The sequence below is a fragment of the Malus domestica genome, chromosome 03, assembly GCF_042453785.1.
Source record: "Malus domestica chromosome 03, GDT2T_hap1".
In the NCBI taxonomy this organism is placed as follows: domain Eukaryota; kingdom Viridiplantae; phylum Streptophyta; class Magnoliopsida; order Rosales; family Rosaceae; genus Malus; species Malus domestica.
Window position 1 is genome coordinate 30,501,210 of NC_091663.1, and position 14,217 is coordinate 30,515,426.

General features: G+C 36.4%; 2 protein-coding genes and 1 pseudogene across 2 annotated transcripts; all 3 read right to left on the reverse strand.

The window, feature by feature from the left end:
- Positions 1–1,514: 1,514 nt before the first annotated feature.
- On the reverse strand, positions 1,515–2,821 carry LOC103430593 (cytochrome c oxidase copper chaperone 2-like; annotated as a pseudogene).
- Positions 2,822–3,475: 654 nt separating this feature from the next.
- On the reverse strand, positions 3,476–4,907 carry LOC103430599 (uncharacterized). Its single transcript, XM_070818441.1, has one exon. It carries the CDS (start codon positions 4,294–4,296, stop codon positions 3,862–3,864), a length of 435 nt encoding a protein of 144 aa, XP_070674542.1. The 5' UTR covers positions 4,297–4,907; the 3' UTR covers positions 3,476–3,861.
- A 1,827-nt stretch (positions 4,908–6,734) lies between these two features.
- LOC103430607 (probable hexosyltransferase MUCI70) lies at positions 6,735–12,019 on the reverse strand. Its single transcript, XM_008368757.4, has 10 exons — positions 11,732–12,019; positions 10,828–11,624; positions 10,153–10,398; positions 9,720–9,933; positions 9,480–9,589; positions 9,189–9,388; positions 8,417–8,520; positions 7,971–8,158; positions 7,629–7,828; positions 6,735–7,139 (listed from the first exon to the last, which is right to left on the reverse strand). The coding sequence occupies exons 2-10, from the start codon at positions 11,090–11,092 to the stop codon at positions 6,939–6,941; spliced, it is 1,728 nt and encodes a 575-aa protein (XP_008366979.3). The 5' UTR covers positions 11,093–11,624; positions 11,732–12,019; the 3' UTR covers positions 6,735–6,938.
- Between the last annotated feature and the right edge of the window lie 2,198 nt (positions 12,020–14,217).

The following is a 14,217-nucleotide window of genomic DNA, read 5'->3' on the forward strand; positions in this document are numbered from 1 at the left end:
TGATAGTGTATTTGTGTTATGAAAGTCTTTCTTCTGTATATAGACTATACAGATGGGAAGGTCTTGGATATCCTCGTAGGTATGACACCATGGATGTATCGCTGAAGACTAAACCCTAGCTATAGTGCTAATCAAATCAAGATACGTGATAAGTGCTATAGGAATATGGTGATATATCCTCGGTGACACCTAAATGTTTCTCGAATAGAAAGGGTTCGACTAGGGTTACCAACTAGTAGTTTACTCGCTTAATAACAAGATTATATAGGGTATTTACTTGCTTAATAACTGATGGAGGGCTTAACTGAAATGATTTAGCTCTAGTATGTGGTATTTCTCTTCTTGACGTTGAAGATCTGCTGTTTCGGATTCATTTTTTTCGATCTAATTGGTGCATATATGCCTTCAAAGCTTTAAAATGCCAATTTTTTAAATCGCAGGAAGAAGGGAAACAGCTACGACTTGGTGATCGTTGAGACTGAGAACCGGTACTTATGTCATAAACTTCAATACATTTTAAGAATTAACTTTTCTTCTCTTTGTTTCCTTCAGACTAACTGTGGAGAGTTTTGATTAATTTTGCAGCTCCATGGACACCGTCTTCGTGGATGCTCCTGCCGCCGAGCACGACGGAAAGTGCAAGTGCGGCACAGGCTGCTCATGTGTGAGCTGCACCTGTGGTCACTAAACCCATACAACCAAATTAAAGATGTAAACGAATAAAGTGTTTGTGGGAAAACAACGTTGTGGCTTTGTCTTTGGTTTGTTTATAGTATTTGTGTCTGTTGAGTGACATGTAGTGTCTGTGAAAACCTGTCACTGTCTCTGTGATTGTGTCATGTAATCGCCATGTTCGTGGCCTTGTGATGTTATGAAATGATATTATTAGAATACATGCTTTGGCTCTCTTAATTCCATTTTATTTTCTCCCTAACCATAATTTTGCTTCACATCATAGCTGCAATTAATCAAGGAATTGCAGATAGGAATGTAATAGATGTATTCTTGCATACAATATTGTGGATAATGGACTTATAGCTCAAGTAGTTTAATTTACCCTTTCATCTGAGGTTTGATGTTCGATTATCCCTCCGTTATCACCGTTATATAAAAATGAAATAAAATATGATGGATATGTCCAATATGTTCTTATTGGAAACCCTTTTGGATCTTGGGATTGGTATTAAATGGGAGAAGATTAGAATGCTCAATCATTTTATTTAGCATTTGAAGATGTTTTGATTCCTTTTGCTCCTTGAGCCACCAAAACGAATGGCACAAAACGCGGAAATAGAAATCCCATTTCACTGTATGGGTGGTGTGACTAGGGAAAGGGATTTACATGAAATGAAACGCATAGCCACATAACATCGCATGATTCGTTTGAGACAACACCAACTAGGCGTGTATGTTTATTTATGTTAATCCTCGTGAATAAGAGGTTAGCAAGGCATTAGTTCATCAAGGAATTTACGAATAGTTGAATGATAAACTAATTCGAGAGAGCCTTACAATTAGCCAAGACAATAGCATATATTAAGATCACATGTTGTAACTCTATAACGTTTGAAGGTGTAAGTCTCAGTAATATTTAAGTATATACAAGTCAAATATGGTTGCATCTAACAGTAGACAGAACTGCAGAAGCTCTTCTTCCTTGTATTATTCACCAACGTTCAAATATTACCATGTTGTATGTCTAAACCTAAAGTAAATGGTTTCCCTTCAAAACTGTTGAACATAGCCTTCAATTTATTATCTTAACCATCCGGATATTTCAAACACTGAAGCCCTCTGCACGAAGGCACTTGAGATGAGCATCGATCCATTTTGTGCAAGCATCTTGACCATGTTCTACAATGCATTCATCTCGCAGCTTCTTAGTATCCGGGCAAGCACAGCAGATCTTCTTCTTTGGCTTTGTGTCCAGGGCAGGAGTAGTGACTGCTGATCCTTGATTAGGCTTGACCTTTGCAAAACCAAGGCAGAGGAAGTATTTTCTGCCGGCAGTCCACCCATTTCTCAAAGTTCTTCAAGACCTAACAGAAATATGCTACTAAAAAACAAGAAAGAAAACAAAGAACATCAGCTTCACTCAGAGCAGCCTCAATGATCAACATGTATTCATGAAGGATGGTATGCACCATATCATACCTAAACAGATTGAATGGAAGAGAGAGATATGGCGTCGTAATTTATAGAAAAACACCCCCTACAATACGTTAATCACGGATTAGCCTAATCACTAGACACTAGCTCGTGTAAAAGTGAGGAAATCAACCGAAAAGCAAAAACCCTAAACCCTACTTCTCCAAACGAGCACAAATCCACAGGATCCCAAAACAAAAAACCCAGATGAAGAAATAAAATTTTTCACCATAGTTCCGGATTTCAATCAAGATTCAAGACACGTCCTTTATCCAACACCCACTCGGGCATTTCTTCAAACATACGGTGGGCACTTTGTTACTACAAGCAAACTCCCGCATAAATACTACATATTCACCAAAAGCAGCAGAAACTATAAATATTAAATACAAAGGCAAAGCAGAAAACCCAGATGAAAAGTAAAGCAACCCATCTAATCAAACAACAACACAGCCATAACCACAGAGATTTTGGAACTTTACATACATAATTTATTGGATGGACAAGTAAATATGTCTCAGAAGGGTAACGAAATTGGTCACAGAAATGTATGAGAGAAGGAAGGAATTACTTACCGCTGAAAAGGAAGGAGGAGGAGAAGCTGAAAGGAAGAAGCTTTGCGTTTTCTGGAAGGCAGAAAGTGGGAGCAGAGAAAAGGTATTTGTTCTCTGAAGACGAAAGTGGCCGCTCAAAATTTCGAGGCTAAAACTGGGCCGCGTATGAGTCGAAGGGTCAACCCCTGTCTTGGGCTCTGTGGGCCTACAAAAAATATGCTGAAAACTTTCATTTCTTTTTCTTTTTAATTTTTTTTATGGCTTTTATCAAATTAACTCTTTCTTTTTTTTATCAGACAAATTAACCTAACGTCAATATAAAATTGTAGCACAGACTGCCAAAACCATGTTACGAATGGTCTTCTAACTATATGTTGTACCTTCTTTACAAACTCTAAAAAATACAAACGTAAATTAACTTAATTGATCACGCATTGTGTCGGAGAGTCAACTCTTGTGTTGGGCTTAGTGGGCCTACAAAATATATGCTGAAAACTTTCATTTCTTTTTCTTTTCTTTTTTTATTTATTTTTTATAGCTTTTATCAAATTGACTCTTTCTTTCTTTTTTTTGTATCTTATCAAACAAATTAACCTAACGTCAATATAAAATTGTAGCACAAACTGCCAAAACCATGTTAAGAATGGCCTTCTAACTGTATGTTGTACTCTTTTTACGAATTCTGAAAAATATAAACGTGAATTACATTAATTTGTCACACATTGTTGTCCAACCAAGTGAAAGACATAAGTCGTAAAACCAAGTGAAAGATATAAGTAAATGCATTTCCCGTCATTTTATTCGATCTATAGTGTGAGGAAATTTACAAGAGGGGCACAACTGAATGTGCAAAATTGCAAATGAACAAGGGAGTTTGTAGAACATGTTCAAGATTAACAAGATCCAAGCAACCTATAAACTAACCACAAGTGTGAAATCTAATCTTTGTTTTTCTTTATTTGCAATTCTTGGAGTTACCAGAATTCAACATCATTTGTTTTGTTAGACATGATGATTCCCATTTCCAACATCATATGACCAAGAAGCTGAGGAACGAAAACCACAATTCCATTTCCAACAAATGAAAAATGTGCAACCCTGAAATATAAGAAACTTCGGAGCACCATGGAATTTCAAGCAAGGCAACTGCAGTTCGTTGCTAATCATACTTCTCCCTCCATGAGTACACAAGAAGTAATGCCCACGAAAGCGCCAATGTGATGTCGCCGGCGACCTGTTTTGGCCAGTCTCCGGCTAGGTCTTGAAGGTCCCTTTCAAAGTAAACTCTCCAAATGGCCATAGAAATGTGAAGCAACACACAACCCTTGGCAAAGAAGCTCTGGAACTTGTTGTCCTTGACAAAAGCAACCATGAATAGAAGGAATCCAATGGCAAATAGGAGCAGACCGGAGAAGGAATCTGCGGTTCGGATCAAAAGCCGGTCGTGAGGTGTTGATCCTTGGAGCTTGCTTGCTGTATCATGGCCATGGATGAACACAGAGAATTCATAAGAGTAAAACATCATCAAAGCTCCACAAATCAAAGCAACAACAGAGTGGAGCATACATATTAGGAAAAACCCAGATAACCCCATAGCTCAAAATCTCAAGTAAAACCCTAGTCTTTCTTCTCTACATGTACGGATAAACTTCGAGACGTGGGCGTAGTCACATTAGCAAAAGAAGATGTGCTCTCCTATGTACCAAGTTTGAATCCCCTTATCCGTAGTTTAGAATATCGCTTGTATCATAGAACAAAACGAAATTCCATTTTATTCAACCACAATTTGCTCAATAAAAATCTCCGAAAGGATCACATATATATCAAAAACCCTAAACCCTTAAGTCTCACTTTACAAATCCCAGAAACCAGAGCAAGTAAACTAATCAGAAGCCAACCTTAATTAGCTTCCACTCTAAAACTCGAGAAACCCAGATGCCAGATAGACCAACAGACCAAGATTTCAAGATTTTAAGGTTTGAAATAAAGAATCAAACCTCAAACAAGGAAAACCCCAACAAAACCCCAAACCTTATTTATCAATGTTTTTCACATGAATCAAATCTTGGGACTCTGATAGGAAATGAAATTGGAAAAAAGGGGGTTTTACAGTTTTGACAGAGGGGAGAGAGGAAAGAGGAATGAATCTCGATTGAGATATTTCAGCAACTACAACATGCCGAACAGCTGATTGTCAGTGGAGGGATTTTTCTATTTGTGGTGAATTTTTATTTTATATTAATTGATTTGATTAGCTGTAGATATTTAAAGATGCTTTAAATGGAAAAGATCATACATTTAAACATAACGAAAACTACATTTTTTTTATACTAAAAAGTCAATCACGTTACTATTTACTTTACTCTTTATCTTATCTTTATCGTTAAAACTCAAAGTTTTTAAAACATTTTCATTAATTTTCGTTTTAAACATTGCTTTTGATTCCCTGTTCTGCAAAGCAATTGAAACATTTGTGGAGTCAGGGTGCGTTTGGTACGCAGACGGGACGGAACGGGACGGGACGGGACGGAATGGGACGGGACGGAACGAAGGTGTAATTTTTGAAAAATACATGGGGTATATTTGTCTTAAAATGGTAAAACAGTGTATTCCACAGACGTGGAACAAACCCGTTCCAGGGGGGAGGTGGAACGCAAAAACACCCAAAATCTGTTCCGTGGAACAGCCCGTTCCACCCATTTTTGACGTACCAAACGCGGGACGGAACGTCTCGTCCCGTTCCGTCCCGTCCCGTCCCACGTACCAAACGCACCCTCATGGAACCATTGGGGGTCTACATTATTTTTCTAATTTACTTTAGGCTAAATTTATTACATGGACAAAAAAATACTATATTCAAGAAAATATTTTCTCACGTCCTTTTTTAAAATTATGATCCGTCAAATTTAAAATCGTCTGAAGAAAAGAATAGTTACTTACTCAGCAAAATCTGTATAAGAAGTAGGACTTTGAAGGGACTTCCACTTCAAGTTGTGAATCTTTCAAACTTTTCCACATGGAATTAGGAAACCCGCTTCACACTGTGAGCTGGTGCTGACAGGATCTTCTGCATCTGCACATAAAACCAAAAAACAACTACAAATCTTCTGCACCCAAAGGCAAAGGCTTTTAGATGGATGGTTGTAAATCCATGTACAAGCAAGCTGTCCTGCTTTGTTCTCTCCTATACCAACCCAATGACAGCAACTTTACTATATCTTAATGCATTGAGATTTACATAACATAGAAGAAATCACCATCAAATGAGACCACCACCTCACTTGCAGGCTACAGCTGTGGAAGTGGAACTGGAAGTGGAAGTCGAAGTGGCCTTCTTTTTTATTCAAAAGGCTTATCTTTGTACATTTGCTTATTATTAGGGATTGAATCATTGAATGTATCGAGTTAACTTACTTATATTTATGTCGTGTTCGTGTCAATCCACAGGTTGATTAGTAAACAAAATATATAAAAGCAATAATTTAATAATACAATATCCCATACTTTAAAAAAAAATTGAGAAATTTTATGTTTAATCCTATTCACGTGTTTTATACTTTTATATTCATGCGAATTGCAAATCGTGTAACACGTCATGTCCGGAAATCGCCACTCTTGGTGTGTTGCTCAATCCCTCAAACTCATCGGGCACATTTACCAATGCATAGCCAAGTAATGGCCAGAGTACGGGATCACATGATTACAGCTCCTCTCCTTCCATCTTGCAAAAGCAAACCTCCTCGCATCTCCTCTCCCACCTTCAATGGCATGTGCATCAACAACCTCCGTTTTCTCTGCACAATTTGCTTTCCTTGTATGTTTTAGCTTTCCCAGCCCTTCACATTAAGAGCTCAAACGATGAACGATTGATCGTTTTGTGTCAATACGAAAAAATGAACAAAATCAACGTTGGTAAGACAAACCGTAACACGTTGAAAAAGGATTCTGAAATGGGACGTCAAACAATATTTATCTGTCACTAGTTTTCTGGAGGAAGCACGAGGAACATGGCAAAAGATTATACACAGCTACTTGAAGAAAAAGGAACAAAAACTTGAATGATATCAACAATTCCAACACAAAAATTTGAGTTTCTTTTATCTGTCCTTTCCTATCCTGCACATATCTAACCAAATCTTCCTACCCCGCGACATATAATTTGTGACAAGGGGGGAGGAAGATTACATTTTTCCTATATTCAAAGATTTCTCAAGGGGAAAACAAGAAAAAGAAAAATTAGAATGTCTTGCTGTCTCTACTACCACCAGCAACCTTACGATGGCGCTTCTTATCTCCTCGAACACGCTTTTGAGAAATCTTCTTCCCGATTGGAGTCTTTACAGATGTGGTACCATGAGACAAAGATGGCGGACGACGAACAATAACCCTAGGAGGTGGGGGAGGAGGCATGTGCTCCAGTAACTCTCTGTGGTATGCCTGTACATTGCAATCACTATGAACATATAATAACATGTAAAGCTTATGCATTCAAAGGAAGAGAACGAAAAAGAGACAGGAGGACCTTATAGCATAGTTCGGCACATTGACATCCTATCCTAGTAAACTTTACCAGTTACCATTAGTTAATCTACTTTGACTAGTACCTTCGTGCTGAGGATAAGCTTTTACCTTCATATGCTATGAAGATGAAAAGAACCGTTCAAACAGCACACAATTTCTATTTGGGAAAAATGAGCCATTTTCCAAGTAATTCCCGGACTCTAAACAGAGCACCGTTAGCACAACAATGCATCTAAATCTCCAAGATTGCAAAACACAGATGCAAGCGTTGGTGGAACTAAATAAAAAGACCTAATCGCTCAACAGAACCCTGCGACTCTACAACATCCTGACAAACCTAAAATATTCCAAATAAACAAAACATGTTGAATGAAATACAGTAATTTTTCAAACCACAGATATTACCTGAATTACAAAATTCCGCCTTTCACAATCCAAAAACATATTAATGCTCCAATCAACTTTTCCCATGATTCTATCCCTCACTGTGGAGAAGCTTAACTGATCCCTGGAGGTAAATCGATCAACTTCGTTGAACCAATTGCAGGTAAATAAATTTGTGATGGGAATGTGTTCCTTTATGATAACACAACCTTCAGGAACATCTGCAGAAAGTCACAGAACAAAGCACCCATTCCAGATCAAAGAGAAAGATAATGCTACTACATGCAAACCGAAGCAGAAAAACATACACTGCCATATGTATGCACAAGCTTACATATGACAGCACGTGAATAAATGACCTACCACTGGTTATTGGAAACTTAGCCTCTGAATAAGGTTGCAAACCCTCCTTAATATAGAAGTCAATCTGCTCATTAATGGTGGAATTATCATACTTTCCAGCAGCTTTGTTAGCTTCAGCTTCTACAAACACATCATACCGTTTATAGTGCCTTGAAATTGCAAAGTTTGCATTCTGACGCCACAAGAACCTGTAACATTATTTAAGTACTCAAAAATCAAGGTTTATTTATGTAAAACTCAAAAACGAATGAATTTGCACAGCAGCATAAGAACTGGTTGCAATATCACATTGTTACATAAAGTGCATGCTGGATTAAAGAATCACAGTTAAAATTACTGATAATTAAGCAAACACCCGGTTGTTGTATGAGGCAGGGTAGTAATTTCAGATTCTCAACTATACTACTACAGGCGTGCACATGGCATTAGTCAGAAAAGAAGTGTACCTCTCAAGGACTTGAAAAGGATCCACCACGAGCCGAAGCTTTCCATCAATCCATATAGAATATCTGACATTGGGGAAAATCCTATGCAATAGAAGCTTCGGAATCTGCCACAAAAACATTAAGTGTCAATAACATCTAAAAACTTCCCCAACCCCTTTTAATCCAGATGGAGTAAATTCTGGATAGCACGCCACTATTTATTAATTTAAATTAAAAGCACCACCTGATATAATAGATTGACAATAACTTTTCCTAAAATCCATACACTGCATAAAGGGAACACCAAAACCAAGGTTAGGAGTGCCAATTTGACAACAGACCAAACTCCAGTTGCAAAGCCCAACATCTACAGGTTAAAGGTTCAACTACAACTTGGCAAGCAGCACTTGGAACATAACCAAGACCAGAAGTTGAATGTGAGCTGGATGCTGCAGCCAGATCGGTCAAAAATATTTTTCTTTTAAAAGGGCCAGGCCGGTTTGGTATAGGAATTATGCTCAAATTATACCAATCTCTGTATGATATCAGCATCCTCATACATGCTTGTCTATGTGTGTTTCTTTGCAATGCTTCTATCAATTCCCATGAATCATATAAACTAATCTTAAAAATACCAAATCTCCTATCTATAAATGCAGCATGGAAGAAACAAAACATTTAAAAGCACCAGTAAATCCTTGAAACCAAAAATAAATTTTAAATAACAACTGATCCAAGCTACATTGTGGGATGTGGCCAAAAGGATGAACCAAATCAATCAAAACAAACTGACCTTTCCATTACGCCTTGCATCACTGTAAGGAACGTTGCGGACAACAATAATTCTCCACAACCCTATCCTCTTACTGTCTCCCAGGACACTATAATTCTTCATATAAGCTTCTGTCTCTTCATCAATAAACAAGTAGAATGGAACATTTTTCCTTGAAAACTCACTGATGTTCTTTGGCTGTTGTATTATGTCATAGTTTCCTGTCAAGGATACAGATGCAACCATGAGAAAAAGTAAACCATATGCATACGGTTAAGCAAACATCCCACGATTTCTTAAGCTCAGATTTACCAAAGACAGCTGATGCAACAATGACATCATGGTACATCTCCAACTCCATAAGGTCAGCTTCATCAACATCAAATCCAGACCGGTGACCAGGTTTGCTTGCGTTCACAAATCTGAAAAGCACCAAGAGAACACAAGTAAGGGTCAATGCAATCATCGATAGAAGAACAAACTGAAAAGGATCACAAAATCATTAATTAATAAAAAGCAACAAGGCAAAACAAATGATGAGAGTAAACATACCCACAGTGGACCATCATGGATTCTTTTATATCATAAGAGTCATTTCTCTGCTTTAGAGTTGGAAATCCACCAAATTCAGAACCCCTATGTGGTTCAACTCTAGTAGGATTTTCATCATAAACATATGTCAAATTATGTAGGACAGGTGATTCTGAGGGGTAGCTTGGCATACTAGCTATAGCCTGCTCCACAGGTAGATAGCATACTGGGCATGCTGAAAGAAATTGAACAATAAATTCAATGGTTCAGCAACAGGATATGCATCACCTCAGAACGTTTGTGATAACTTCTCAAGTTCATGTAAAGATGTTAAACCATATTGAATATCATGGTATATTACTGAAAGAATAGGCGACCGAAAAAATCACTGAAAGAATGTGTAACCCATAAAAAAAAAAACACTGAAAGAATAAAGAAAAATACAAAAACTTACGGCGTGGTCCATAGCGTTTTCGATCAGTTGGAGGAGGAGGCGGGGGAAATGCAAAATTTTCACAGTGGTGAGGCAATAGAGGGGCATTTCCACGAACAGCAAATGGTTGAGTAAGGGAATGGGGAGAAGGAAGTTTAATGTCATGTCTGTCTTCCACGTCTTCAAAAGTTACGGAACTACTTGACATCTCCTCGCGATAAGGTATTACGTTTTCACTATGTTGAGTCATAATGACATTAGTGCTTTCTGGTCCATCATCATAAAAAAAAAAAAATGCATTATCTTACTTAAAAGAATTGTAGAGAACAATAAATGAATTTGTACAGAAAATGGGAAAACACTCTACAAAATCAGAATTCGTTCCGACATCAACAAGCAAGGCTCAAACATACTAGCTCCAATTATGAAGAAATAGATACAGCTAGGTAAACTCAATTGAGTGATATTTCTTACAATATATCAAGGTGTAAACAATAATCATGTTTGTTCCATACTTTCAATCACAGCCAATATCAAGACAGCTTCTGATTATGCAAAATAATACTAAGCTCAGACAATCGGTTACTTGTAAAGTTTCAACTGGTATAAACTCATGCATGTACTCTTACGAATTCCTGTTTTAAAAATGAATACATTACTGTGGATTTAAAAGCAGCAGGGATAAAGAAAACAAACCTCTATTTACAGTGAAGGAATTGAATACGAAAACCAAAAGAGCAAGGACAACCAAAAGAAGCATTGTGACTCGCTTTCGACCCAAGAATCTACAGACAAAGGGCAAAACTCTTTCCTTCTCCCTTGAACCGGAAAGAAGCAACTTTGAAGACTTGCGGGTAAGAATAGGTGTTGGCTGATTATGTGAAAGACCATTCTGTATCGGTTGTTGTTGTAGTAGTGATCCATAACTCCCTGTACGTAGACCGAATGACCCTCCAGTCATTGTACCTTCAAATCCACAAATTCTTTAAGTTTTATTTCCTTCTCCTTCGACTAGAGCCTCTCATTCAGGAAACCCAGATTCTTTTTCCAAAGTCCGAAACTTGAAAAACGCTATGCAGAAACAGACTTAACTTCTTACACTTCCAAATTCACATCAACAAACCCACAATTCTTTTGCAAAGATATCATCGAAAACACCGCCCCCACCTCGAAATCATACTTCAAATCACCAGAAAATCCTCAATGAATTACACTTCGAAGCTGCAAATCCAAATATGCATTGAAAATCTCCAACTGAATCTCCAAAACACAAAGAACCGAAAGGATCCCGAAAACCAACACGCACTTAAACAACTCCAAATATAATTAATTGCCTACGATCTGAAACACCAATGCGCTCGAATACACTGAACCAAAAGCACACAAACCACATTCTATGCAAAACCCACTTCCTAAAAGCACTTTTCCTTCCAATCAACCAAACATGCAGTCCAATCCCCAATCCAACCAGAAACCCCCAAATCACATTACCACTGCAAATTGCAAACAAACCCAAAACCAAAAACTGACCTGGATCAATGCCAGCACAAAATTGAATTCCGAGTAGAGTTTTAATTACAAAAAGCTTCCAATTACGTACCTCTATCGGAAAAAGCGCTCCAAATTCGAACTCAATTAAAAAGGTTTGTAGGGGTTATCCACATCAAGATGTCTCTGTCTCTAGGGTTTCGGTGGCGAATATTTTGGGGATTACCATCCGCGCTGTACCGCTGTTGTCTCATTAATATTTTCTTTTATTACTCTTATTATTTATTAGAAACATTTATTTTTGTGTGTAATTATGGAATTTGGACCCAAATTATAACCCATTAATATTAAATCCTCTTATTTTCTAACATGGAAGTTATTAAGATTCCAATTTCCAACCATCACTTCATTGCTTTTTGGAAACATTATAATGTTCTTGAACAACCATTATGGTCAATTGGTAAAGCACTAATCAAATTTCCAACTTTTAAAATGTTACCCAACAAATAAAAAGGTTAAAAATGAGCTGAAATATCTTTAACTTTTTCGAGTTCGAAATTAGTCATATATTTGGAGTTGTGGGGTACTTCAGATTTTGGCAAAAAAATTGTTTCCAGACAAAAAATAAAATTTTAAATGAACTCAGGTCGCAAAAGGTTTATAGGTCAACAAAATTTAGAATTTTTATCTCTATATTCGAGGTTCTAGGTTAATTTTCCTTTCTCACACTTTTCTTTTGTTTGTTAAATGGATAATAAAAATAATATATTTTCTTTGATGAGTTTGAGCTCGGAAGTTAACCATGAGAGGAGAAATACTACTAAGATGAACGCAAATATAATTGATTTTTAAATAATAAGTCATACGAGAGTTAACTGAGTTAGTAAAAGAGATTACAAAAATATATTTAGGAAAAATAATTAAAGAGTTCAATCATTTCTAATGTAATAGAAATATGATTTTTGTGAGAGAAATATGTTAGGGCAAAAGAAATTTAGAGGGTAAGATTGGACAATTTGAAGTAAACTTGGGAGTTGGCACCAAGCTATGAGCTATCTTGAAAACACTTGTATTACTGAACTACAAGTCACATGTATTACGACTCCCTAAATTAGAGAGTATGATTGGAATAGAAATTGTTTAGAGCTCCTAAAATAGCTTCTTAGCCGTTTTGGCTAAAATTTAACTAAAAAATAGAGAAAATGATTAAACATGCTCCTTTTGCAAAAAAAAATGATAAATAAAGTAATGAAAACAATTACGGGTTAAACTAGCTACTCAATGTAGTGTGCATTTCCACTTGTACGCGAGTTTGAACGCCCCTACAACTTTAAGAGAAAAAGTCAAAGAAAAATTAGAAGTCCCTTGACTAATCAAAATTAATTCTGTAAGTCATTAAAAACTCACTTTCAGTCGTCCACCATTTTTTTGGTGCCATTGCCATCAACTTGATGGTGAATCGACTTTATAGGTTCCTCATTGGAAACTGACTTATCCACCCTGTAGACTTGTAGTTGTTGGTACTTGTCACTACCATCAACTTGAAGAAAATCCCCAATGGTGATCTAACCAAATCATACAACATTTGAACACTTTAAAATATGACAAATTTATTTATTTATTCATTTTTTGCATGATTCAATTAAAGTTTTGACATACCTTTAACTTCTGAAAATTCATAGGTCATAACATATATGCTCTAACCAATGAAACTTCGTTTCATACCTTAAGCTTCTTAAAATTCATAGGTCATAACATATATGATCTAACCAATAAAACTCTGTTATGGTATTGTTTGGGACTCGCTACAATTTCTTATTAATTTTTCATTTTCTCATCAAAAAATTTAATAAAATAAATGATTTATTTGACTCAATAAATGGTATGGCTGCTTTTCTAACTTAAGTGTTAAAAATTACATGGGAAAATTATAAATAATCATACAAATTATTTATTATAAAACGATCATCAATACAAGTTAGGGATTTGGCTACAATTCTTACATGTAATTAATATAATTACCGTCTCGACGTTCAGGTGGTGATTATACTAAGTACTGGTTTGGTACTGAGGTGCTTTTATAAAAAGTGGGTATCTAAAAAAGCTGAGCTCAAAAAAGTGTTTGGTAAACACTTCAGCTTATTTTCACAGTTTTTGGTGAAAAGAGCTGAAAACATGAAGCAGCAAAAATGAGCTTATTCTCACAGCACAGCAAAAACAATTTTTTTTCAAAGCACAGCAATACCAAATCAGCCCTAAATACATGTATTCACATCACATAAGTTATATATATGACTGTCAAATGGTGATTGTATTTAGGGCTGGTTTCGTATTGCTATGCTTTGAAAAAAAACAGTTTATGCTGTGCTGTGAGAATAAATAGCTATGAAATAAAGCAGCAGAGTATTTGGTAAACTTTTTTGTAAAAGTGCTTTTGAAAAAAAAAAAAGTTGTATTATAGTATTTGATAAACTTTTATGTAAAACAAATGTGAAAAAAAAGCTGGTTTTTCAAAGCTGGGTTTTGCAACTTTGTGTTTTTGGCTTTTTTTCACCCAAAACTGTGAAAAAAAAGCTGAAGTTGAATGTTTACCAAACA

Coding starts and splice junctions, on each gene's coding strand:
- LOC103430607 (XM_008368757.4), bottom strand. CDS start 11,092: ATGACTGGAGGGTCATTCGGTCTACGTACAGGGAGTTATGGATCACTA. Junction 8,159..8,416: donor CCTTTTCAAGTCCTTGAGAG/GTACACTTCTTT, acceptor ATAATGTTACAG/GTTCTTGTGGCGTCAGAATG. Junction 7,140..7,628: donor GGCGGAATTTTGTAATTCAG/GTAATATCTGTG, acceptor TGCAATGTACAG/GCATACCACAGAGAGTTACT.
- LOC103430599 (XM_070818441.1), bottom strand. CDS start 4,296: ATGGGGTTATCTGGGTTTTTCCTAATATGTATGCTCCACTCTGTTGTT.